Raw genomic sequence first — 23632 nt, forward strand, 5'->3', positions numbered from 1 at the left:
ATGGGGTGAGCCCTCGGGGTGCTTGGGGGAAGGGGAGTACCGGGACAGTGTGAGGGGTCTGGAGATGGGCACATTGAGCCCTGATTCAGCAGTGTCCTGGTTCTTTTCAGGTGAACATGTAGTTATCCTGCAGCTCATAGACATGCCAGCAGAAGACACCATCCTTTTTTGACAGACTGGCTGTCCCCTCGGAAGGTCAGTCTGCACTAAAGGGACAGTCCCTTGTATCTGAGGATCGACAACATTTCACTTAGAGTGCAGGAGGAATGAAAATATAAAAAGAAACAGAAATTCTCACAGCCCTGCTATGCAGTTGGGTGAATTTGGAAGAGCAATATGGATAATCACATGATATCAGGAGTGAATTTAATCAGGGATTACCACATGTTCCCCTTTCCTTATTATTACAGGTGAGGACTGATTACTACATTGACCACAGCAAAGTCCCCTTATTCCAGGGACACCCTCAGTCAGTGTCAGTTAAAACTCATGAAAGGGACCTGACTGATGTCTGCTTGAGAGGACAAAACAGAATTAGTTATTATCAGGTAATTCTGTACTATCTTACTGCGCTTTTCCTCCTTGGGCAGGACCCCATGCCCAGAGCCAGCTAATGGCCAACAGCAGCTCTGTGAGCGAGTTCCTCCTGCTGGCATTCGCAGACACGCGGGAGCTGCAGCTCCTGCACTTCGGGCTCTTCCTGGGCATCTACCTGGCTGCCCTCCTGGGCAACGGCCTCATCCTCACCGCCGTAGCCTGCGACCACCGCCTCCACACCCCCATGTACTTCTTCCTCCTCAACCTCGCCCTCCTCGACCTGGGCTGCATCTCCACCACTCTGCCCAAAGCCATGGCGAATTCCCTCTGGGACACCAGGGCCATCTCCTATCAAGGATGTGCTGCACAGGTCTTCTTTGCTGTCTTCTTGGTTGGAGCAGAGTATTCCCTTCTCACCGTCATGGCCTACGACCGCTACGTTGCCATCTGTAAGCCCCTGCACTACGGGAGCGTCCTGGGCAGCAGAGCTTGTGCCCAGATGGCAGCAGCTGCCTGGGGCAGTGGCTTTCTCAATGCTGTCCTGCACACGGCCACTACCTTTTCCCTGCCCCTCTGCCAAGGCAATGCTGTGGACCAGTTCTTCTGTGAAATCCCCCAGATCCTCAAGCTCTCCTGCTCAGATGCGTACCTCAGGGAAGTTGGGGCACTTGTGTGTAGTGTTTGTTTAGTCTTTGGCTGTTTTGTCTTCATTGTGGTGTCCTATGTGCAGATCTTCATGGCTGTGCTGAGGATGCCCTCTGAGCAGAGCCGGCACAAAACCTTTTCCACGTGCCTCCCTCACCTGGCTGTGGTCTTCCTGTTTATCAGCACTATCATGTTTGCACACCTGAAGCCCCCCTCCATTTCTTCCCCATCCCTGGACCTGGTGGTGGCAGTTTTATATGTGGTGGTACCTCCAGCACTGAACCCCCTCATCTACAGCATGAGGAACCAGAACCTGAAAGCCACACTGAAGAAAATGATTCTAGTGGAAATATTTACTTAACAATGAATTGGCTGTCTCACTTTTCTAGGTTTCTTCAAGTTAATCTGAGACAATTTTTGACCTTTATGTGTAGTATTGTTTGCAATTCTGTTTTCAGTTAAATGTTTGCTTTCATTCATCTTTTCCAGATGACCAACCCTCTGTTTGACTGAGAGGTTTTCTGTAAACATGTTTATTCCTAAATGACACCTGACCTCCATTGTGGCATCTTCTTAATAAAAGTGAAGTTGCTCAGTGCTCACGGCTCCTCTTCCCAAACTGGAGTGCAGAAGACGCTCAGGGAATGCCAGGCTCAAGGCCTCACTCTTGTGCTTGGGTGCCACCTGGACACAGGGGCAGGAGGACACGGGGTGGGGGGTGAGGGAGTCAGGGCTGGACTGAGTCGTCACTGGTGGATTCCCAGTGCCCCTGGAGGCCCTGACCGGTCAAGAAGCAGCTTCCTGGGATTGAAACGTGACAGGGCTGGCGGCATCAGGGAGGTATTGGGAGCCACCAGGATATCCTAAGGGTTCTCCTGGGATGTCGTGTGCCTTGTGTTGGGTGGGCAGCGAGTGGGTCTTCACAGTAAAGCTAAGCCAAAGGATGCACGGGCTAGGCAGAGCTCTGCCGGGCTGCACGGGCTCTGGCCTGGGCAGAGCAGGAAGGGGGCCCAGGGCATTCGTCCCCTCACCGCAGCCTGCCACGACCTGCACGGCGCTCACGCAGCGTCCAGGGCCAGGCTCTGCCCCGTGGTGCTCAGGGAGAGGGCAAAACCTCTCTGAAAAAGAGGCTGAAAGTGAAAAAGGTCCCTCCGCTGCCCCATGGTGTGACAGGGCCAGGGTGGGACAGCTTACCTTTATTTGAGGTAGTTCTCGTGTAATTTGCATTGGTGAAAAATGGTAAATGGATGTTTAGGTGTCTCCTAGTTAGAAGGGAGAGTGTCTTGGGATCCCAATGGCCATTTCAAATTCAGGTCTATCTCAAGAAACGGCTGAAGAAGGAATTTGCCTTGAAGGGGTTTCCTGTGCTGGGCTGGGCTGCAGTTTCAAGGAGAAAGAGCACTGCTGGCAGTGGAGGTGCCCGGGAAACATTACCTGTCCCCACCTTATCCACCAACGGGATCTGGTCTCCTGCAGGTCCTTTCAGACAGCTTCCATTCCAGGGAATTACTCTAAATGCACCAGAGCCTCTGGAGGCCTAATGATTTCATTGAAAGCAGAACCAGGAAATGGGATTTCAAGGAAATATTTCAAATGTGAGTAAACTACTCTGAAGACCTTGGCACTGGTTGCTTATGGTCAGACAGCAAAGCTCTGCCTCAGTACCCAGTATTTTCTTCAGGACTTAAGTCATAAAGCAACTACTCATTACCTCAAATGATTCAATCCCTTCCATAAAATGTCACACAGTGTAGTTTCTCTCATGAAGAAATAGGCATTTTCAGGATGTATATTCATCACATAAAAAGAAATCCTGGTGTTCACCTGTACTTGCATTGTCTTCGCTTTGTCTATCATGGTGTACTCCCTCATCTTCCAGGTACATCCACCTGTCTTGATTAAACAGTCCATGTTGAATGTCCCCTTTCCAGCTGCCTGTCTGGACCTATGCACTTCCCATGGTTCTCCTGACTCGCCCTCCCCTTCCTCCTGGATCACTCAGACCGCCCTCACCAACCCAGGTGCTGCTTTGAGCTTCAGGGAGTTGAAGCTTGCCCAGCTATCTGCAGTCTGTCTAACTGTGTCCTTAGAAAGCTCATCATCATTTATCATTGAATTAATATCATATGGATTAATTCTAATCTTAACACTTAAAATTTCCGGTCTATCAGTATAAAAGACTTCTGGTCCAGTCGTCCTTTTGGGAACATAAACCTCACAGGAGGCATACAGGATGAGGAGCTTGCTTTGCTTTTGGAAGATTGCTGCATGTTTTCCTGTTATTTGGTTTGAAATAAGGAGAAACCCTTCTGCGCCTGTGTGCATCCAGGTCTCTAAGGCAAGCAGGAGGGAGCTGGTGCAAAGGAGCTGTAACATCCAGCTGCAGACTTCTGTGCCAAAGTCTGGTGGAAGGAAAAGTGATGCAAGCGCCAAAGAGAGAGATGTCAGGGCTGGGGTGGTGAGGAGCAAGGTTCTCCATGCAGTGTCAGACCCCAAGAGTCTGCTTTTCCTCCCTATGCAGGTCTCCAAAGGAGACACCCTGGATCAATACCAGTTAGAGAATAATGCTCCAAACTGAAATTCAACTAAACGCATCCTTTAAGATGAGAAAAGATTTTTTTCAGGTGCCTCTTGAAATCTTCCTCCTTAACTACACCATGAAAGCTCTCCAATTAGCTGTACAAGTCTTGAAGACATGAAAAAAATTCTGGGAGAGATATGTCTGCTTAGGACGTTCTGCATTTTAATGAGTTCCATGGTGTATTTTGGTGCTGAGTCTATGAATCTCAGGTACTGAGAGGAGAATGATGCAACTGCTTGAGAAACTAAAGTCAGAAGGAAAAGCTGAAGTTACTTAGAGTATTAATGGGCCCCACTGAGGGCTCTTCCTAACAAAGCCTCCCCAGGGACTTGTTAGGGCACATAACTGGAGGCCATGATTGCAGACAGGCAAAGCGCTGTGCTGAGAAAAGTCTTGGTTGGTTTTGGTGAAGCAGAAGGGCCAAGGCCTCACCCCAGCCACTGGGAGGGGAGATCCTGCACCCCCCCGTCTGGCTCAGGGCTCTTCTTGGGGTCTGTCTGATGTGGTGGGCAGTGTGATGCCACGAGAAGAACTTCATTAGGACACCTCCCCACCCCTGCACAGGGTATCAAGGAAGCAGTGAGGCCCCATTGCAATGACTCTATCTCGTCTCCTCAGAAGCTCTAGGCAAAGGGACAAAAACGTCAGGGCTGTTGGGGCCTTCCGTTCCCGCCAGCGCCCTCTGCCTTCTCCTCTGCAGGCTTTCCTATGCTGTTCCACACTTTGCCCTATTTCCTTGAAGTCTGCAGACACCCATCTCTGTCCACCACCTTGCTCTCATCCCAGCATTTCCATCATTTCACCAATGTCTCATCAACCCTCACCAGCTGTTCCTTGAAACACAAAGCTAGGGTCTGATCATAGATACTCACCAGCATCTCCCAAGCCCTGGGCCTGCTGCTGGCCTTGCAGCTTCTTGGCTAGACACAGCCAAGCCTTGTGCCTCCTGCTGTCCAGTGCTGGACTCAAGCAGAAGGGACAGCACAACCCCTCTGCGGGCCTTCTTTCTGTCTGGGTCCTCCTGGGGATGGAGGCAGAGGGGATCCCACAGGCAGCATGCCAAGCAGGGGCCTTCTGCTGGCCTAGCAGGGCCACTGGCAGATGTCAGCCCCAAAGTGCAGATCCCAGGGAGAAGCCAAGGCTGACCTGCCACCTCCAGACACAAGGCACCTCACAGTCCCTTTGCGTGACACGTTCCTGCTGCTGCCCTATCAGCTGCAGAGACAGAAGTGACCTCCCAGTCACTGCCCCAGTCCCATTCCTCCTGCTGGGGCAGGAGATCCTGAGGCGGAGCTGAGCTTATCAGAGCATTCCCACCCATCTCCTCCTTGTGGCCCACAAGCTGATCAGATCCATGGCCCCTCACACTCATCTCTGAATGCCATGTGGCTGCAGAGAAGTCTCACAGTTCCTGCCTTGCCCCAAGGGGCCAAGCACCTTAATTTAAGGGTTAGGAGAGGGGCTGAAGGTGAGGAGGTTAATGCACAGGGACAGGGGCTTTATGTGTTAGATTTTCTTGAATGGAATTAGGGACTAGGTCTTATATTTCTGGGTTAGAGATTAAACAATGCACAGGAGTTCAGGGTTTGGATGTTAGTTGTTCATGTATGGCATTAGGGACTACGGCGAAGATTTCTGGGTGTGAGCTTAAGCAAATATTGAGTGGGAGGGTTTGGTGTTGGGCTTTGGGTTTCAGGTCTGTGGTTAGGGTATGTGCAAGCTCTTTGCTTTAGCATTTTGTTTAGGTCTGCAAGAAGGCTTGGGTTAAATAGAGCGTTTTAATGCTTGCGTTAAAGGCAGGGATCAGGGTGAGCAAGAGAGTAAAGGTAAGGCAAAGGTGTTATGGACTTATTTTGGCTTCAATGGATATTGTGGTCAAAACTTAGAGCAGTGGATTCCTGTCAGGGTGTGGAGTGGCATTTAGATTTAGGTATTAATGTTACAGGTTAAAATAGGGCAAGGGCCTCACATGTCTGCTTTAAGTCAGCTTTACTGCAGGATCAACATTACCTGAGCATTCTTACCTCTCCAAAATCATTAGCTTCTGCTGGCCAAGCTCCTCTTCCCTCCCCCAGATCTCACATCTCTCCTGGGCAGGCTTCTCCTGACTTCCCCATATCAGTCATCTTCTCAGGGGAAGCTTTCTGATGGCTTTCATGAACTCAGAGTATCTGTCTCACCTCTGTTGGCTACTCTGCTCCTGAGAAAGAAGCAGCTCCTAAGCCAGCACAGAGAAGGACACAAAGGCTGTAGGAGTACCCTGCACAATGTGTCCAGCAGCTCTGCACCACCCTGAAATTGTGCTTCCTGCCTCCAGCTTTTGGATCTAGAATGGCTCATATGGATTCAGGTTAACTTCTCCCAGGCCCTCATGCATGCTTCAGTTTGCCCCTGGCATCTTGGAGGCAGTGGCCGCTTCTTTGTAGAGACCTGAAAGCAGTCCTGAAGGATGACTTTAGGCAAAAGCCAACACCTCTGACATGACGACCCCTGTCCAAGACCTCTTCCTCTATGGGGCCTACCCAATACTTAGGAAGAGAGGATCTCACAAACTGTGTGCAAAGCAGATGCATCTGCTGGCCTATCATGGAGCCTGGCAGATGTGAGCCTAAAGGCACAGATCCCAGCCAGGAGCCAAGGGGTGACCTGTCGGCTGTTTCAGAAAGAGCTCAACTCACAATCTGCTTTAGAGACATTGACTTAGGAACAGATTAGGAATTTCTGAGGCAACACTTACCTCATAATACCACACCTACAAAACACCCCCTTTTTGGCCCAGAATCTGCCCAGGTAAAAGTGATCTGGTCGTGACCTGTCAAGCCCGTGGCACTGCTGCTGGACTCCCAGCCTCTCTGATGCATGGGAGCCAGTTCCGTGCCGGTCCTGGGAGGCGCTAGGGCAGGAGGGACCTTGCAGGCAATGTTCCAGCCCCGTGCCTGTTGGTGGTCTCTCAGCTCCTTGCACACAGTAAAGAACACACTCACATCCAGAAGCCATGTGCCTGAAGCTGGCCTAGAAGACACTCAGGGGAAGCGCCCTCCCAGCCCCAGCCCCAGCCCCAGCCCCAGCTGGCGGTGTTGCTCTGCAGAGCGAGGGGGCTGTGGTGCCCGGGGCACAGGGGCAATCTGCAGGGCCGTGCTGGGCAGGCTGGGAGGCAGACCCAGCTCATGGGGTCACTGCCGTTGCCCCAGGGCTGCAAGGAATCTCTCGCCAGACTCCTTTGCTGGGGCTGCTGCATGCCCTGGGGCTGCAGAGCTCTCCTCTGCCTGCTCACAGCAGACTGAGCACTTGAGCTCTGGTCAGTCCACCTTGGACAGGCTCACGCTCTGCAGGCTCCATTCACTGCTGTCTCCCATGCTCACGCTGCCCCTGCAAATATCCCCAAATGCTTTGCACACACTACTCTTGCCCACAGGTCCCACGTGGCTCTCCAACCTTCCCCTCTTCCCCTGCAGTAGTGGCATCTCACTGGAGGAGGTTTGTGCATCCCCCTCAGCACATGGCCCCTCAGATTTGACTTTTCCCTTTCCAGACTTTTCTTTGGATGGTCACTCATTTTATGAAGTTTTCTATTCACAACCCACTGAGCACATTGTCCCTGGAGATCCCCTGACATCTCCTGCCAGCTCCAGATTCCTCTCCAGGCTGGAATCTGGCATCAGCCCCACTGCAGGGGGCACGGTCCCATGCCAGTGAGTCCAAGACCAGTTGTCATCTCCTTAGGCAAGTGCCGCCATAACGGGAGCTCTTAGTCCTGCCCTTGGTCCCTCAGGGACCACCCTGGGACTTTCAGCCTGTGTCCTTCACTCCATGAAGAAGCCCAGGAAACAGAAGAGCAGGGAGCAACCCCTTGGCTCTATTCCTGATAGCACATTTGGAAGAGGTGCCCAGGCTTCTGGGTTTGCCCTGAGCAGCCCCTTTTGTTACTGTGGTGCTAGCAGGGAGGCCAGCTGTGACCCAGGGCTGCACAGTGCCTGCTGCTGCCTGCAGCCACAGGGATGTCACTGCAGAGAGAACAGGACTGTCACCAAGGTACATGAGACCTCAAGACTAACACAGATACAAGAGCACAAGAAAACAATGAGGAACGAAAAAGAGAGCAGCAGTGGAAAGGCCACGTCCTGCTGCTGGCCATGGCCATGGCTCCAGGGAAGCAGCAGCCCCGACCCGAAGGCAGCAGAGAGGCAGAGCCCAGCGGGCAGTGAGGGGCAGCCGCGAGGGCCAGCGGGGCTGCTCCTCCCTGTGGCAGCTGGGCTCTGGGCCCTGAGCCCCTCCTGCGTGCTGGGGCTGCTCCCCCAGCTGCACAGGAGATGGGAAGAGACGGCAGCTGATAACAATGAATTTCTCCTGGCTTCTTTTCTGTATTTATCTACATGTGAAGCCCAGTTTTACATGAGACTATTGGGTCAAAGTAAGTTAGAAAAAATAACAGGCAGAATGTCAAGAATAACTTTATTTAAATGAAAACCACAACTTGGAGAAAATATTCATAAAGACAAATAATAAAAAATATTTTCCAGTTTCTGAAATAAACCTGGAACTCAAGTGAACATTAATGGTTCAAAAAAAGCATGTGTCCAAAGAGGTTCTTCATGGCCTCCTTGAGGTCCTGGTTCCTCATGCTGTAGATGAGGGGGTTCAGTGCTGGAGGCACCACCGAGTACAGAACTGCCACCACCAAGTCCGGGGTTGGGGAAGAGATGGAGGGGGGCTTTAGGTAGGCAAACATGGCAGTGCTGACAAAGAGGGAGACCACAGCCAGGTGAGGGAGGCACGTGGAAAAGGCTTTGTGCCGACTATGCATATTAATAATAATAATAATAGTAATAATAATAATGTGTACAAACAAGTGATGCACAATGCAATTGCTCACCACCCGCTGACCGATGCCCAGCCTATCCCCAAGCAGCCGGCCACCCTATCATGGCCAGTACCCCCATATAAATTGTTCAGCATGACATCAGATGGTATGGAATACCCCTTTGGCCAGTTTGGGTCAGCTGTCCTGGGTCTGTCCCCTCCCAGCTCCTGCTGCACCCCGAGCCTGCCTGCTGGCAGGACAGAGCGAGAAGCTGAAAAGTCCTTGGCTTGGTGTAAGCACTGCTCTGCAACAATTAAAACATCAGCATGTTATCAGCGCTCTTCTCATCCTAATCCAAAACAGAGCACCCTACCAGCTACTAGGAGGAAAATTAACTCTGTCCTAACTGAAACCAGGACAAATGCTACACCTAAAGGTCACAACTTGCCTGAGATTAACTTGAGTTAAACTAGAAAGGAGAGATAGACAGTTCCTTAGTAAGTAAATAATACAACTAGAATCAGTTTCTTCAGTGTGGCTTTCAGCTCCTGGTTCCTCATGCTGTAGATGAGGGGGTTCACTGCTGGAGGTACTACCACATATAAAACTGCCACCACCAGGTCCAAGGATGGGGAGGAGATGGAGGGGGGCTTCAGGTAGGCAAACATGGCAGTGCTGACAAACAGGGAGACCACGGCCAGGTCAGGGAGGCACGTGGAAAAGGCTTTGTGCCGGCCCTGCTCAGAGGGCATCCTCAGCACGGCTCTGAGGATCTGCACATAGGACAGCACAATGAAAACAAAACAGCCAAATGCTAAACATGCACTAACAACCAGAAGTACAACTTCCTTTAGGTAGTCTGAACCTGAGCAGGAGAGCTTGAGGATCTGGGGGATTTCACAGAAGAACTGGTCCACAGCATTGCCTTGGCAGAGGGGCAGGGAAAATGTAGTGGCCGTGTGCAGGACAGCATTGAGAAAGCCACTGCCCCAGGCAGCTGCTGCCATCTGGGCACAAGCTCTGCTGCCCACGAGGCTCCCGTAGTGCAGGGGCTTGCAGATGGCAACGTAGCGGTCGTAGGACATGACTGTGAGAACATAAAATTCTGCTCCAATCAAAAAGGCAAAGAAAAAGACCTGTGCAGCACACCCTGGATAAGAGATGGCCCTGGTGTCCCAGAGGGCATTGGCCATGGCTTTGGGGAGAGTGGTGGAGATGCAGCCCAGGTCGAGGAGGGCGAGGTTGAGGAGGAAGAAGTCCATGGGGGTGTGGAGGCGGTGGTCGCAGGCTACGGCGGTGAGGATGAGGCCGTTGCCCAGGAGGGCAGCCAGGTAGATGCCCAGGAAGAGCCCGAAGTGCAGGAGCTGCAGCTCCCGCGTGTCTGCGAATGCCAGCAGGAGGAACTCGCTCACAGATCTGCTGTTGGCCATTTCCTGACTTTGGACACAGCTGTCTGTTGAAGAGGATAAGGCAGAAAAAAGTTAAAACAGACTTCTCTGAGGAAAACCTATTGCAAGCCTTAGAGCACCCCTAGCCCAAGCCTCTCTCTTCGCAGGAGAACCTTTTTGCAGCTCTCCTGCTTCAGCTGCAGCTGGTGCTGGCTGAGAGTGGCCCTGGGAGCAGGGGCTGCTGTGGGCTCCAGAGGAGTCCTTCCTGCTGTGCAGCAGGAGGAAGGCAGGAACATGGGGGAAACTCAAGTTCAGTCCACTGGTCAGACCAGAAGATTTGCAGTGTTGCTTCAAGGAAATTATCCAACGATTGTGTAGAACAAGAGGCATTTATTTGCTTCATTTTCTGGTAGCTACGCCTGTAATGTTTAGGAAGAACCATCTATTCGGTTTTCCCCTGAGAAGAAACTACCGACAGCTGGGAGCAGAGAAGCCCCAGACCAAGTGCAGCTGGACAGGATCCTCACCTGGTCTTGCATGAGCAGGATCTCAGCTTTTCCCTCTTCACCAGGGCTGCAGAGGCCTCACTCCAGCTGCCCAGAGACAGCCATCCAGCAGCACGGACATGGCCTTAGCACAGAGGTGTCTTCTCCTTGGGGCACCTGGATAACACAAGGATGCCACGAGAGAGCTGCATCCTGCTGGAGAGCAGCCTGCAGACCAGAAGAACACCCCACAGACAGACATGAATATCTGCAGTCCGGGCTGTTCCACTATCCCATCTGCATCCCCTGCAGTATCTGGAGGAGGATTGGCCACTCCAATCTTGCCTGACCAGGGGCAGCTGGGTTATGACACCCCAAGGGGCTTCTGCCAGACTTCCTCACCTCGCAGTGCCATCCAGCAGGACCCCCAAAGCCTACTGCATTGCCCACTGCCCTCCCAGCAACAAGACCCAGCAGGAGACCCTTCCAGGACGTGCAGCTGCATGGCCCTGCAGCCAGAGACGTACCTTGTCAAGGGCTGTGCAGATTTCTCCTGCAGGCAGCTCTCAGCATCCTCCCACTGCCAACTGCCTCCAAGCCCTCTCTCCTTCTCTCCTGTCCCCGTGCCAGCTGCGGTCAGAGCCCCCAGCCCTGCTGCGCTGTGCACAGGAGCTGCTCCTGGGCAGAGCTGTCTCTCTGCACCACGGCCCTCTTGCCACGAGCTCTCTCTGTCCCACGAGCCCGGCCCAGCTCAGCACCACACGCCCAGCCCAAGGCATTGGAATCCCCCCTCGGGGGGCTCTGCTCAGGAGCCCACGAACCTTTGAACAATTGAACAATTGAAGAATCACGAACAATTGAAGACATCTCTCAACAAGTCCGAGTCAGAGGCAAGTTTCCTGCAGTGTCCCCCTGAGGGCCAGCACTGACACAGCCTCCCTTGGAGCTCGTTAGAGCAGAGCATTGGAGGCAGTGAGGACAAGGAGACAAAGGCAGTGTGAAGGTGACCCTGATGTCACTTTTGCAAGCTGGATGAATTTCATCAAGCACAAGGGTCAGGCCTTGACCCCTGGAACCCTGGAAGAGAGACCTGTTCCTGTCAGACCTTGCTCAGGGCTCTTTCTTGGGCAGGAGGAGATGGGGATGTGGATGGGCAAGTGCAGGAGAATGCTACGAGCCCTACCTGGTTCATGGGTGGGGGCAAGGAGGCAATGAGGCCCTGGTGCTTTACCAATAAGCTGTCTCCTTGTAGGCCTCAGTGGCAGAGACAACAGCCAGAGCCATGGACACAAAGCCCTGGGTCCTGTTGGGACTCTCAGCCTTGTCACAGCCCTTGCTGCTCTCCACACTAGGCTGTCCTAGGGACTTCCAGACCTGTACCTGTTTTCTTGCTGGCTGCAGACCCTTGTCCATGTGGTATCTCAGAGGATCTGAGCTGAGTCTGATAACTCAGATCTTCTTGGTGGCCATGCTCCTCGTAAGGCAGCTCTGTAGGAAGCTGGCCTGGTTCCCGGTGAGCAGCACCACTGCTCGGATGGCATCCCTCGTGGTGCCCAGGCCCTCCTCCTCCTGGGCACTGCTCACTCAGCAGGGTCCCAGTCTGCCCTGATGTGTGGGGTTATTGTTCTTCTGGTGCAGGACTGGGCTCTTCTCCTTGTAAATGCCACGATGTTTCCGTAGGCAACATCCTGCAGTTTCTCAAGGTTCCCCTGGACAGATGCTTCTTTCTGTCAGCTGTTAACATCTGCAGGCAGACAGTTCAACCTTCGTGTGATTGTGCTTTCTCTGACAAGACAGCGGCATGAGGAGCTGCAGGAAGGTTTGGATAACACAGGAGTAACCAGCTGAATGGAATCGCAGCACAGAGTCACAGAAGGGCAGGGGATGGAAGGCTGCCAGGTTCCACCTCCTCTGTGCTTCCTTCTCATGCATGCTGTCAGTTTGTCTGGAGCTGTGTCCGGAATGTTATGGGGCTGTGCAGGTCAAAGTTAGAAGGGCCAAAGCGCTGGTAGAGCTCAATCTGTCTATTACTGTCAAAGACAATAAAAACCGTTTATATAAACAGTTTAATAAAGGAGGACTAAGAAGACTCATCATCCTTTAATGGATGTGGGGGTAAACCTGGTGACAAGAGATGAGGTAAAGGCTGAGGCACTTAATGTCTTCTTTGCCTCAGTCTCTAGGAGCTAGACCAGTTGTTCCCCTGGATATTTCTTCCTCCTCATGGCCAGTGCCACCCTTCCTAAGTGATTCTGTGGCAGTTTTTTCTCTCCTGCTCTTTCCTACTACCAAAGAAAGCTCCATCAGGGTGAAAACCACTCCCGAAGTAGGCATCCCAACCCATCAGGCTCCTTGCGGCCTGTCAGCCAAGCACACAGAAGTCACCTCAGCAGCATCTCCCAAGGCCTGGGCCTGCTGCTGGCCTTGCAGCTTCTTGGCTAGACACAGCCAAGCCTTGTGCCTCCTGCTGTCCAGTCCTGGCCTCAAGCAGAAGGGACAGGACAACCCCTCTGCGGGCCTTCTTTCTGTCTGCGTCCTCCTGGGGATGGAGGCAGAGGGGATCCCACAGGCAGCATGCCAAGCAGGGGCCTTCTGCTGGCCTAGCAGGGCCACTGGCAGATGGCAGCCCCAAAGTGCACATCCCAGGGAGAAGCCAAGGCTGACCTGCCAACTCCAGACACAAGGCACCTCACAGTCCCTTTGCGTGACACGTTCCTGCTGCTGCCCTATCAGCTGCAGAGACAGAAGTGACCTCCCTGTCACTGCTACAGCCACATTCTTCCTGCTGGGGCAGGAGATCCTGAGGTAGATCTGACCTCTCTCTAGACCTCTCGTTACCTGTTTTTTCTTTCTGGGGTAGACATTAAGCAAAGTTTTAGTGGGAGTGTTTGCTGATCTGCTTGTGGTGTCAGATCTGTGTTTAAAGTATGGACTAGCTCTATGCTTTAGGTTTTTGTTTAGGTCTCCCAAAAAGTCTAGGTTTAAATAGAACATTTTAATGCTAGTGTTAAGGGAAGGCATTAGGATTAGCAAGAGAGAAAACTGATTCCTGTCAGAGTGTTGGAGTAGCATTTAGGTTTAGGGATTAAAATTCCTCGTTCAAGTAAGATAAGGGCCATACGTGACTGTTTTAAGCCAGTGTTACCGCAGCATCAACATTATATGACCCCTCTTACCTCTGCGAAATCATTAATTTCTGCTGGCCAAGCTCTTCTTCCCACCCCAAAATCTCACATCTCTCTCGTCCAGGCTGCTCCTGACCTCCCCATATCTTATTGGGATCAGCTTTCTGATGACATTCTTGATCCCAGAGTGTCTGTCTCACCTCTGTTGGCTACTCTAGTCTTGAGACAGAAGAGGCATTGTAGTCAGGATGGAAAAGGACACAAAGGTCTTTAGGATCATCCTCCACAACGTGCCCATTGGCTCTGCACCTCCACAAAACTGCGCTTCCTACCTACAAGTTTTGTTTCCAGAATGGCTTCGATGGTCCAGGGTTCCTTTTTCCCAGGCCCTTATGCATGGATTTGTTTTGGATTTGCAGGGATGGGATAAGAAAATCCAAGGCACGGATGGAACTGAGCTTATCAAGTGAAGCAAAGAATAACAGGAAACGATTCTACAGATACATGGCTCAGAAAAGAAAGGCCAAGGAGAGTGTTCCCCCTCTGGTGGATGAGAAGGGTGAACTGGTAATGACAGACATGGAGAAGGCTGAGGGACTCAGCAACGTCTTTGCCTCAGTTTTCACTGCCACTCAGGCTTCCAGGGTCTTTCATTTCCCTGAACCCAGAGATGGAGACTGGGGGTCAAAGTCCCACCCACTGTAAGTGAAGAGCAGGTTTGGGAACACCTTGTGAAACTAAACACGTACAAGTCTATGGGGCCTTATGACATGCACCCCAGGTCCTGAGGGAACTGGCTGATGTAGTTGCCAAGCCTCTCTCCATCATATCTGAAGAGTCCTGGCAGTCGGGTGAAGTCCCTGGTGACTGGAAAAAAGGGAAACATCATTCCCCTTTTGATGAACGGTAGAAAGGAGGACCCAGGGAGCTACAGAATGGTGAACCTCACCTCTGTGTCTGGCAAGACCATGGAAAAGATCCTCCTGGAATCAGTGTCAGGCACATGCAAGACAAAGAAGTTATCCGAGACACCCAGCATGGCTTCACCAAAAAGTAAATCGTGCCATATCGAATTGGTGGCTTTCTACAATGGAGTGACCACATCAGATGACAAGGGAAGACTGACCAATGTCATCTACTGAGACTTCTGTAAGACCTTTGACACGGTCCCACATGACATCCTGGTCTCCAAATTGGAGAGAGACGCATTTGATGGGTGCACCATTCAGTGGCTAAAGGTCAAAACCACAGAGTGGCAATCAATGGATCTATATCCAAGTGGAGGGTCGTGACAAGTGCTTTACCTCAGGGGTCTGTCCTGGGACCAGTACTGTTTAATGTCTTCATCAATGACATAGACAGCGACATTGAGTGCAGATGACACCAAGCTGAGTGGTGGATACTATAGATACTATAGTGATATACTAGTGATACTATAGAAGGAAGGGATGGCATCCAAGGGGTCCTGGACAGGCTTGAGCACTGGGCCCATGTGATCCTTATGACGTTTAGGAAGTCCAAGTGCAAGGTGCTGCACCTGAGCCAGGGAGATCCCAGACATGGGGATAGGCTGGGAGAAGAACTCATTGAGAGCAGCCCTGCAGAGAAGGACTTGGGGGTTCTGCTGCATGAAATGCTCAACATGAGCCAGCAGTGAGCACATACAGCCCAGAAGGCCAAGTGCATCCTGGGCTGCATCAAGAGAGGAGTGGGCAGCAGGTGGAGGCAGGTGATTGTCCCCCTCTGCTCTGCACTTGTGAGGCCCCACTTGGAGTCCTGCATCCAGGTCTGGATACCCCAGCACAAGAAGGCTGTGGGCTGTTGGAGTGGATCCAAAGGAGGGCCACGAAGATGATCAAGGGGCTGGAGCACCTCTCCTATGAAGAAAGGCTGAGAGAGCTGGGGCTGTTCAGCCTGGAGAAGAGAAGGCTCTGGGGTGATGTCATTGCAGATTTTCAATACTTAGAGTGGTCTTATAAAGTGGATGGAGAAGGACTCTTTACTCAGGTAGACAGTGATAGGACAAGGGGAAGTGGTTTTAAACTAAAAGGGGAGATTCCTATTAGAGGTTAGAAAGAAAGTTTTCACTCAGAGGATAGTGGGGCACTGGAACAGGTTTTCCACAGAGGTATTGGATGCCCCATCCCTGCAGGTCTTCAAGAGCAAGGTAGATGAAGTCTTGAGCAACCACGATCTCTTGGGAGGTGTCACTGCCCATGGTAGGGGGATTGGAACTAGATGATCTTTGAGGTCCTTTCCAGCCCAGGCCATTCGATGATTCCATGATTCTATGACCGGATGAAAATAATTTTATAACTTGTTATGTAGAAAGATAAGAATAACATTATTTCTATCAATATAAAATGTTGTAAAAATATTAATAAAAATAGACTTAACGAAATCATTCTCTCATTTTCCCAAATAAACAGGTAGTCCTGTTAGGATTATTTCTAATATTATATTTTGAAAATAAGTATAATGACAAAAATGATATGATAATAATCACAATAATGAAGTCATTCTTGATGATGAAGAAGCATGTATAGAAATATTTTCCTCACTGCATCTTTGAGCTCCTTGTTCCTCATGCTGTAGATGAGGGGGTTCACTGCCGGAGGCACCACTGAGTACAGAAATGACACCACCAGGTCCAGGGATGGGGAGGAGATGGAAGGGGGCTTCAGGTAGGCAAACAAGCCAGTGCTAACAGTCATAGAGACCACGGCCAGGTGAGGGAGGCACGTGGAAAAGGCTTTGTGCCGGCCCTGCTCAGAGGGGATCCTCAGCACTGCCCTGAAGATCTGCACATAGGACAGCACAATGAAAACAAAACAACCAACACCTATACAGAAGCTGACAGCAGTAAGCCCAACTTCCCTGAGGTAGGCATCTGAGCAGGAGAGCTTGAGGATCTGGGGGATCTCACAGAAGAACTGGTCCACAGCATTGCCTTGGCAGAGGGGCAGGGAAAAGGTAGTGGCCGTGTGCAGGACAGCATTGAGAAAGCCACTGCCCCAGGCAGCTGCTGCCATCTGGGCACAAGCTCTGCTGCCCACGAGGCTCCCGTAGTGCAGGGGCTTGCAGATGGCAACATAGCGGTCATAGGACATGATGGTGAGAACATAAAATTCTGACAAAATCAAGAAGACAAACAGAAAGACCTGTGCAGCACATCCTTGATAGGAGATGGCCCTGGTGTCCCAGAGGGCATTAGCCATGGCTTTGGGCAGAGTGGTGGAGATGGATCCCAGGTCGAGGAGGGCAAGGTTGAGGAGGAAGAAGTACATGGGGGTGTGGAGGTGGTGGTCACAGGCTACGGCAGTGAGGATGAGGCCGTTGCCCAGGAGGGCAGCCAGGTAGATGCCCAGGAAGAGCCCGAAGTGCAGGAGCTGCAGCTCGCGCGTGTCTGCGAATGCCAGCAGGAGGAACTCGGTGATGGAACTTCTGTTGGACATCTGCTGTTTAGAGGCATTGGGTTCTGCTCAAAGAATAGAAAGACATTCATAATGTACAACCGACTTAGCAGAGGAAAACTCCTACCATTTCTCATTTAAACCTCCCCAAATGATTCTCCACATCCAGGCAGGCATATGGCAGGTCCCTTTCCTGAGTTCTACTTGGTCCTGCCTTAGGGTGTCCCTGGGAGCAGGAGACTTTGTTGTGGGCAATGGAAGAGTCAGTCCTGTCCTACAGCCAGACATAAAGAGGAATTTGGTTTTATCTCAGCTTTACTTTACTCCTAATACCAAAGACTTTTGCCGCAGTTTGGCTCACATTCAAACCAACTGTTGAGGAGTGCTGTTGGGATTTTTTATTTTTATTTTGTATTTTTTATTCTAGCTGCCCCAAGACACCTGAAGGCTGCTTCTAAGTCTGAGTTAAGGCCCGAAGTCCATCAGTCCTGCTATCAGCTGCCCTCTGTGGGCATTTCTTTGATCTACAAGACAGCTGCACTCAGAAGAACATCTCAAAAAAAACATGGACGCTGCTCAGAGCAGAGGAAACCAGGCTCCCAGTGCCCATCTCCAGACCCCTCACCCTGTCCCCATACTCCCCTTCCCCCAGGCACCCCGAGGGCTCACTCCATGGGCATATGAAACCCCCATCCCCAGGCAGCCTGGGAACAAGAGCAGCAGCAGCACGGCCAGGTGGAGAAGCCAGGAGGAATGGCAGCGTGCTGCTGCCAGGGGAGGCAAGGCCAGGGAGGGACAGACGGACACTCAGCACACCCTCCTGTGCTGCAGCTCTGCCTGCAGAGGAGGCAGCTCCTGCTGGGGACAGCGGGGGCTTGAGGGCAGAGGCTGTGCTGGTGGCAGAGGAGAGCAGGGGGTGTCCCAGGGAAGGCGCCTGCCCTGCAGGGGATGGCAGGGAGGTGCCTGAGCCCTCCCTCGCACAGCATTTCTGGCAGCAGCTCCCTCTCACCGCCTGCCCATGTCCCTGCTGCCTGCCCGTGTTCCTGCTGGGAGCCGCTTCTGTGTCCCCACGTCTCCTCCCTGTCCATGCTCACAGACCCATCCCACAAGATGTGTACTCGGATTCACTCAGATTCCCCTCCACTGCAGGAATCTGAAAGTACAGAATTCAAAAAAAGCTCAGATAAACTGATGCTCAGTCTTCCTCTTGAAATGCCCCCTTATAAATGACATTCTCTACAGCATCTTCTACACTTTTCTGGAAAAACAGAGATACAACTATCCCGACAGATGCTGTCAGGCATCGGATTTGCCAGCTGTAGAAGACCCCTCTGGCAACCCCACCTGCATGGCCCTGCTGCCAGAGACTCACGGTGCCAAGAGCCTGCAGATCTGTCCTGCCACACGCTGCCCTCTGTAGTTGGCTCCTCACTGCCTCCAAGCCCTCTCTCCTTCTCTCCTCTCCCCGTGCCACCTGCGGTCAGAGCCCCCAGCCCTGCTGCGCTGTGCACAGGAGCTGCTCCTGGGCACAGCTGTCTCTCTGCACCAGGGCCCTCTTGCCACGAGCTCTCTCTGTCCCAGGAGCCCGGCCCAGCTCAGCACCAGACGCCCAGCCCAAGGCATTGGAATCCCCCCTCGGGGGGCTCTGCTGAGGAGCCCACGAACCTCAGGCACTGAGAGACAATTGAAGACATCTCTCAAGAAGTCCAAGTCAGAGGCAAGTTTCCTGCAGTGTCCCCCTGAGGGCCAGCCCTGACACAGCCTCCCTTGGAGCTCGTTAGAGCAGAGCATTGGAGGCAGTGAGGACAAGGAGACAAAGGCAATGTGAAGGTGGCACTGATGTGTAGGAAAACTGGATGTGTTTCACCAAGCAGAAGGGCCAGGCCTTGACCCCCAGCCCCTGGGAAGGGAGATCCTTTCCCTTCACACACTGCTCAGGGCTCTTTGTGGGGCAGGAGGAGATGGGGATGTGCATGGGCAAGTGCAGGAGAATGCTACGAGCCCTGCCTGGTTCATGGGTGGGGGCGAGGAGGCAATGAGGCCCTGGTGTTTTCACGATAAGCTGTCTCCTCCTAGGCCTCAGTGGCAGAGACAACAGCCAGAGCCATGGACACAAAGCCCTGGGTCCTGTTGGGACTCTCAACCTTGGTAGAATCCTTGATCCTCTCCATACCAGGCTGTCCTAGGGAATCCCACACCTGTAACTTGTTATCTGCTCATGTAGACCACTGTGTGGTGGTGTCTCACTGAATTTGAGCTGAGTATGTTAAGTCAGATCTTTTTGATTGCCATGCTCTTCGTAAGGCAGCTCTGTAGGAAACTGGCCTGGTTCCTGGGGAGCAGCACCACTGCTCGTATGGCATCCCTCGTGGTGCCCAGGCCCTCCTCCTCCTGGGCACTGCTCACTCAGCAGGGTCCCAGTCTGCCCTGATGTGTGGGGTTCCTCTTCCTCTGGTGCGGGACTGGGCTCTCCTTCTTTTAAATGTCAAGAGGTTTCTGTAGGCCAAATCCTGCCGTTTCTCAAGGTTCCCCTGGACAGATGCTGCATTCTGTCAGCTGTTAGTGTCTGCAGGCAGGTGGCTCACCCTGATTGTGGTGATCCGGGGAACTACAGGCCTGTCAATGTGACCTCTTTGCCAGGTAAACTCATGGAGCAGATTATCTTGAGTACCATCACGCAACACTTCCAGGACAACCAGATGATCAGGCCCAGTCAGCATGAGTTTACCAAAGCAGGCCCTGCTTGACAAGTCAGATCTCAATCTATGACAAGGTGATGTGCTCAGTGGACAAGGGAAAGGCTGTGGATGTTGGCTACCTAGGCTTCAATAAGGTTTTTGAAACCACTTCCCAAAGCATTCTCCCAGAGAAACTCAAGGCCTGGATGGTCGTAGACTTCATTGGGTTAAAAAGTGTCTGAGTCTCCAAGTCCAAAGCATTGTGGTGAATGGGGCCAAAGGTAACTGGAGGCCAGTCACTAGTGGTGTCCCCCAGGGCCCAGTAGTGGGGCCAGTTCTCTTCAATATCTTTAACAGTGATCTGGATGGGGGGATCGAGTGCACCCTCAGTATGTTTGCAGGTGACACCAAGTTCAGAAAGAGTGTTGATCTGCTCGAGGGTAGGAGGGCTCTGCAGAGGGATCTGGATAGGCTGCACCCATGGGCTGAGGTCAACTCTCTGAGGTTCAACAAGGACAAGTGCTGGGTCCTGCTCTTGGGGAACAACAACCCCAACCATACAGGGAGAGGAGAAGCTGGACAGCTGCCTGGTGATAAGGTCCCTGGGGATAGTGGTAGATAGTTGGCCGAGTATGAGCCAGCAGTGTGCTCAGGTAGCCAAGAAGACCAACAGCATCCTGGCTTGTACCAGAAATACATTCAGCAGGATGAGGGATATGATTGTCCCTCTGTAACTCAGACCTGGTGTGGCCAAACCCCAAGTTCAGCTCTGGGGCCCCCTGTGTAAGGACACAGATCTATTAGAATGAGTCCAAAGGAGGGCCATGAGGATGATTAAGGGGCTGGAACACCTCTCCTATGAAGACAGGCTGAGGGAGTTGGGGTTGTTCAGCCTGGAGAAGAGAAGGCTCCGGGGAGACCTTACAGCGGCCTTCCAGTACCTAAAGGGGCCTACAGGAAAGCTGGGGAGGGACTCTTCATCCAAGAGAGCAGTGATAGGACTAGGGGTAATGGTTTAAACTGAAAGAGGGTAGATTCAGATTAGACATTAGAAAGAAGTTCTTTACTCAGAGGGTGGTGAGGAACAGGCTGCCCAGAGAAGTTGTGGATGCCCCATCTGTGAAAGTGCTCAAGGCCAGGTTGGATGGGGCCTTCAGCAACCTGGTCTAGTGGAAGGTGTCTCTGCCCATGGCAGGGGAGTTGGAATGATGCGATCTTTAAGGTCCTTTCATTCCCAAACTGTTCTGTAATTTTGTAAATATGAAACACAGCACCATACCAGCTACTAGGAAGAAAAATTTACTCTTCTGCAGCAAAAACTAGGACAATATTCACCACTTATTCCATACCATGTCTGTCATGCTCAGATCTAACACTTTCCAATTAATCACCACCAGCCATCTTTTCTGTCTTTTGATATGCTCACAAAAATACCATTTCCTTAGTCTATTTGTGTCAATAATAATAATAATAATAATAAATTAATAATAATATATTATTGATAATAATATATTAAGAATAATAATATATAATAATAACAATATATTATTGTTGTTGTTGTTATTGTTATTATGCTTTTATATCAACCCATAAATGGTTTTTGTTTTTTTTTTTTCCTCCCAGTTCTCTCCTCCATCCCAGTGGATGAATAGCTTTGTAGTGCTGAGCTGCCTGCCGGGTCAAACCACAGCAAGTCTTCTTGGTGCCTAGTGTGGAGCACAAAGGTTGAGATGACAGATCTGACCAGAGCGTTTTAAAAGTAAGTTGTTCTAAGCATTAGATCAGTTTAACAGTTGCTGATCACAATGTCGATCTTTTTGATCTGGGGTCTGTTGTGCTTGTTTTCAGAATTGTGTTGTATAGCACATTGCTAACTGTCTGTCTTCCATGTCAGGCTGTTCATCAGTTCTGGGGGCTGGTTTAAGGTACTCTTTTGCTGTATTGGATAGCACTGACTTATGATAGGATAAAATTATTGCCCCCTCAATACCTCAGGAATCATCTCTTCATTTCTTAGAAATTATTTAGAATTACACTCTTTTATACTCTTTGCCTTTTCTCCTCAGGGAGTAAATCTATGGAGGGTGGGTGATGATGGTGGGTGGAACTGGTATGGACAGTGGGGGATGCTTTTCACTACTTCTTCCCTCTCCCTTTCTCCTGCACCTCCCCCTTCTCCTCCAGGACAGGCATATAGCCTGTCCAAAGCCACTCCAAACATTGCAACAAGCATTGCAGGCACTCCAGCTCCTGAGGTGCACCCAAAGTTTAATCGACCCCTGTGACAGGCTCTGGAGCCACTCCCGAACCTGCAATAGGCCCTGCAGCCACTCCAACTGCTCTGAAAGGCCCTGCAGCCAGAACAACTCCTGTGATGGGCCCTGCAGCCACTCCAGCCCCTGCAATGGGCTCCATGGCTGGGCCAGAGAACCAGCCTGTGCCACTATTGGTTGCCTCTTTATGCAAGAGAAAACAATGGGTGTGGAAGTCAGTTTTTCTTTAGAAAGGAAAGAAACTCCTACCCAGTCAAGAAAGGAGGGAGAAGATAAGGCAGGTTTCCTCAAAGCTGGGCCATCGTGGAAGCAGGATGACAAAGAAGAAGAGATCATATAAGCATCAGAAACCAACTTGTCCCTATCCCAGTGTTAGCTAGGAGATATGGGAAAAGATTTCAGCCATCATCTTGGTGAGCACATTGTCACCTGGCTGCTCCAGTGCTGGGAGAACAGGGCCAATAACCTGGAATTAGAGGGCAGGGAAGCCAAACAGCCGGATTTTGATTGACAAAGCCATTGGAAAAGGACACAAGGAACTTAATCCTGTCATGCTTGAACGAAAGGTATTCCTTCAAGAAAGATCTTGTATGACAACCAGGAAAGTGGACCAACATGGAGAGGGGTATCTGGTTCCTGAGGGAATTAGCCATGTCGGAAGTGATTGATAGTAACCTAGACAACAAACAGCTGTCCAAAGATCCAGATGAAGTCAAGTGCACACGACCCATGTGGCAGACGTTTGTACACAGTGCACCATCATCATATGCCAGCTCATTGGCAGTAATGACCTGGAAAGACCAAGAGGAACCCACATGGATGAATCGGCTAGCCAACTCTGGCATTACAAAGAAAGTCTCTCTTCTTCCCTATGAGCCTGTGTCTCATCTAAGGAGAAACTTTCTCATGAGTTCCAACAACTACAAGAGGATGTATCTTCCTCCCCACCTGCACGAACCAATAGCTCAGCTATCAGGTGTAAGTATACATCTGCTCAAGAAAGTTGATATAGTGGGTGCATACTACGTGCAACCCTGCGGTTTTAATTGTGTGACCATGGAAAGGCCATGAGAAAATGGGATGCATAAATCTACCTCCATCCTAGAGGCACGGATACATGAAGTGCAAGTGGCCAGGTTCAGGGGGACCCCTGCTTGGGGAAAGGCTGGGCATCGGTCAGTCTGTGATGAGCAATTGCATTCTGCATCACTTGCGTTATACGTGGAATAATAATAATAATAAAATGTGTTATTCTTTATTATTATTGTTACTGTTATTCTTATATCTTTATTTTCTGTCTTGTTAAACTGTCTATATTTCAACAAATAAGCTTTTGAGTGGTGGGTGTGATCTAACAGCTCTGTATTGCTTCGGTGCCTGACAGGTTAAAGCACAACATGTTTGACAACCACAGTTCAACGGCACAAATCACACTTGTAAAAGTCATCTCTCCTGTGTTCAGAGAAGGGCAGTCGGTGATGACTTCAGTCTTCTTGAAACACCACAGCCCAGCAGAGACCCTGCTGCCTTTGGGAGCTGTCAGCCCTGAGGCCTTGGGGACACCTCGAGGGAGCCCAATGGCACAGAGCAAGCGATGCCATGGTCGGGTGCTGTGCTGCTGAGCTGGGCCTGGCTCCTGGGCCCAAGGGGAGATCCTGGCAAGCGGGCAGCACTACAGAGAGACAGCTCTGCCCAGGAGCAGCTCC

The 23632-nt window shown here is 51.3% G+C and overlaps 3 protein-coding genes across 3 annotated transcripts; 1 reads left to right on the forward strand and 2 right to left on the reverse strand.

Moving 5' to 3' along the window:
- Window positions 1-925: 925 nt before the first annotated feature.
- LOC136787615 (olfactory receptor 14J1-like) lies at window positions 926-1543 on the forward strand. The gene has a single exon (XM_066984928.1). The coding sequence runs from the start codon at window positions 959-961 to the stop codon at window positions 1541-1543; it is 585 nt and encodes a 194-aa protein (XP_066841029.1). The 5' UTR covers window positions 926-958.
- Window positions 1544-8315: 6772 nt separating this feature from the next.
- LOC136787616 (olfactory receptor 14J1-like) lies at window positions 8316-9678 on the reverse strand. Its single transcript, XM_066984929.1, has 2 exons — window positions 9077-9678; window positions 8316-8474 (listed from the first exon to the last, which is right to left on the reverse strand). The coding sequence occupies exons 1-2, from the start codon at window positions 9647-9649 to the stop codon at window positions 8316-8318; spliced, it is 732 nt and encodes a 243-aa protein (XP_066841030.1). The 5' UTR covers window positions 9650-9678.
- A 6400-nt stretch (window positions 9679-16078) lies between these two features.
- LOC136787617 (olfactory receptor 14C36-like) lies at window positions 16079-17368 on the reverse strand. The gene has a single exon (XM_066984930.1). It carries the CDS (start codon window positions 17015-17017, stop codon window positions 16079-16081), a length of 939 nt encoding a protein of 312 aa, XP_066841031.1. The 5' UTR covers window positions 17018-17368.
- Between the last annotated feature and the right edge of the window lie 6264 nt (window positions 17369-23632).

This window comes from Anser cygnoides, chromosome 30 (genome assembly GCF_040182565.1).
Source record: "Anser cygnoides isolate HZ-2024a breed goose chromosome 30, Taihu_goose_T2T_genome, whole genome shotgun sequence".
NCBI lineage: Eukaryota > Metazoa > Chordata > Aves > Anseriformes > Anatidae > Anser > Anser cygnoides.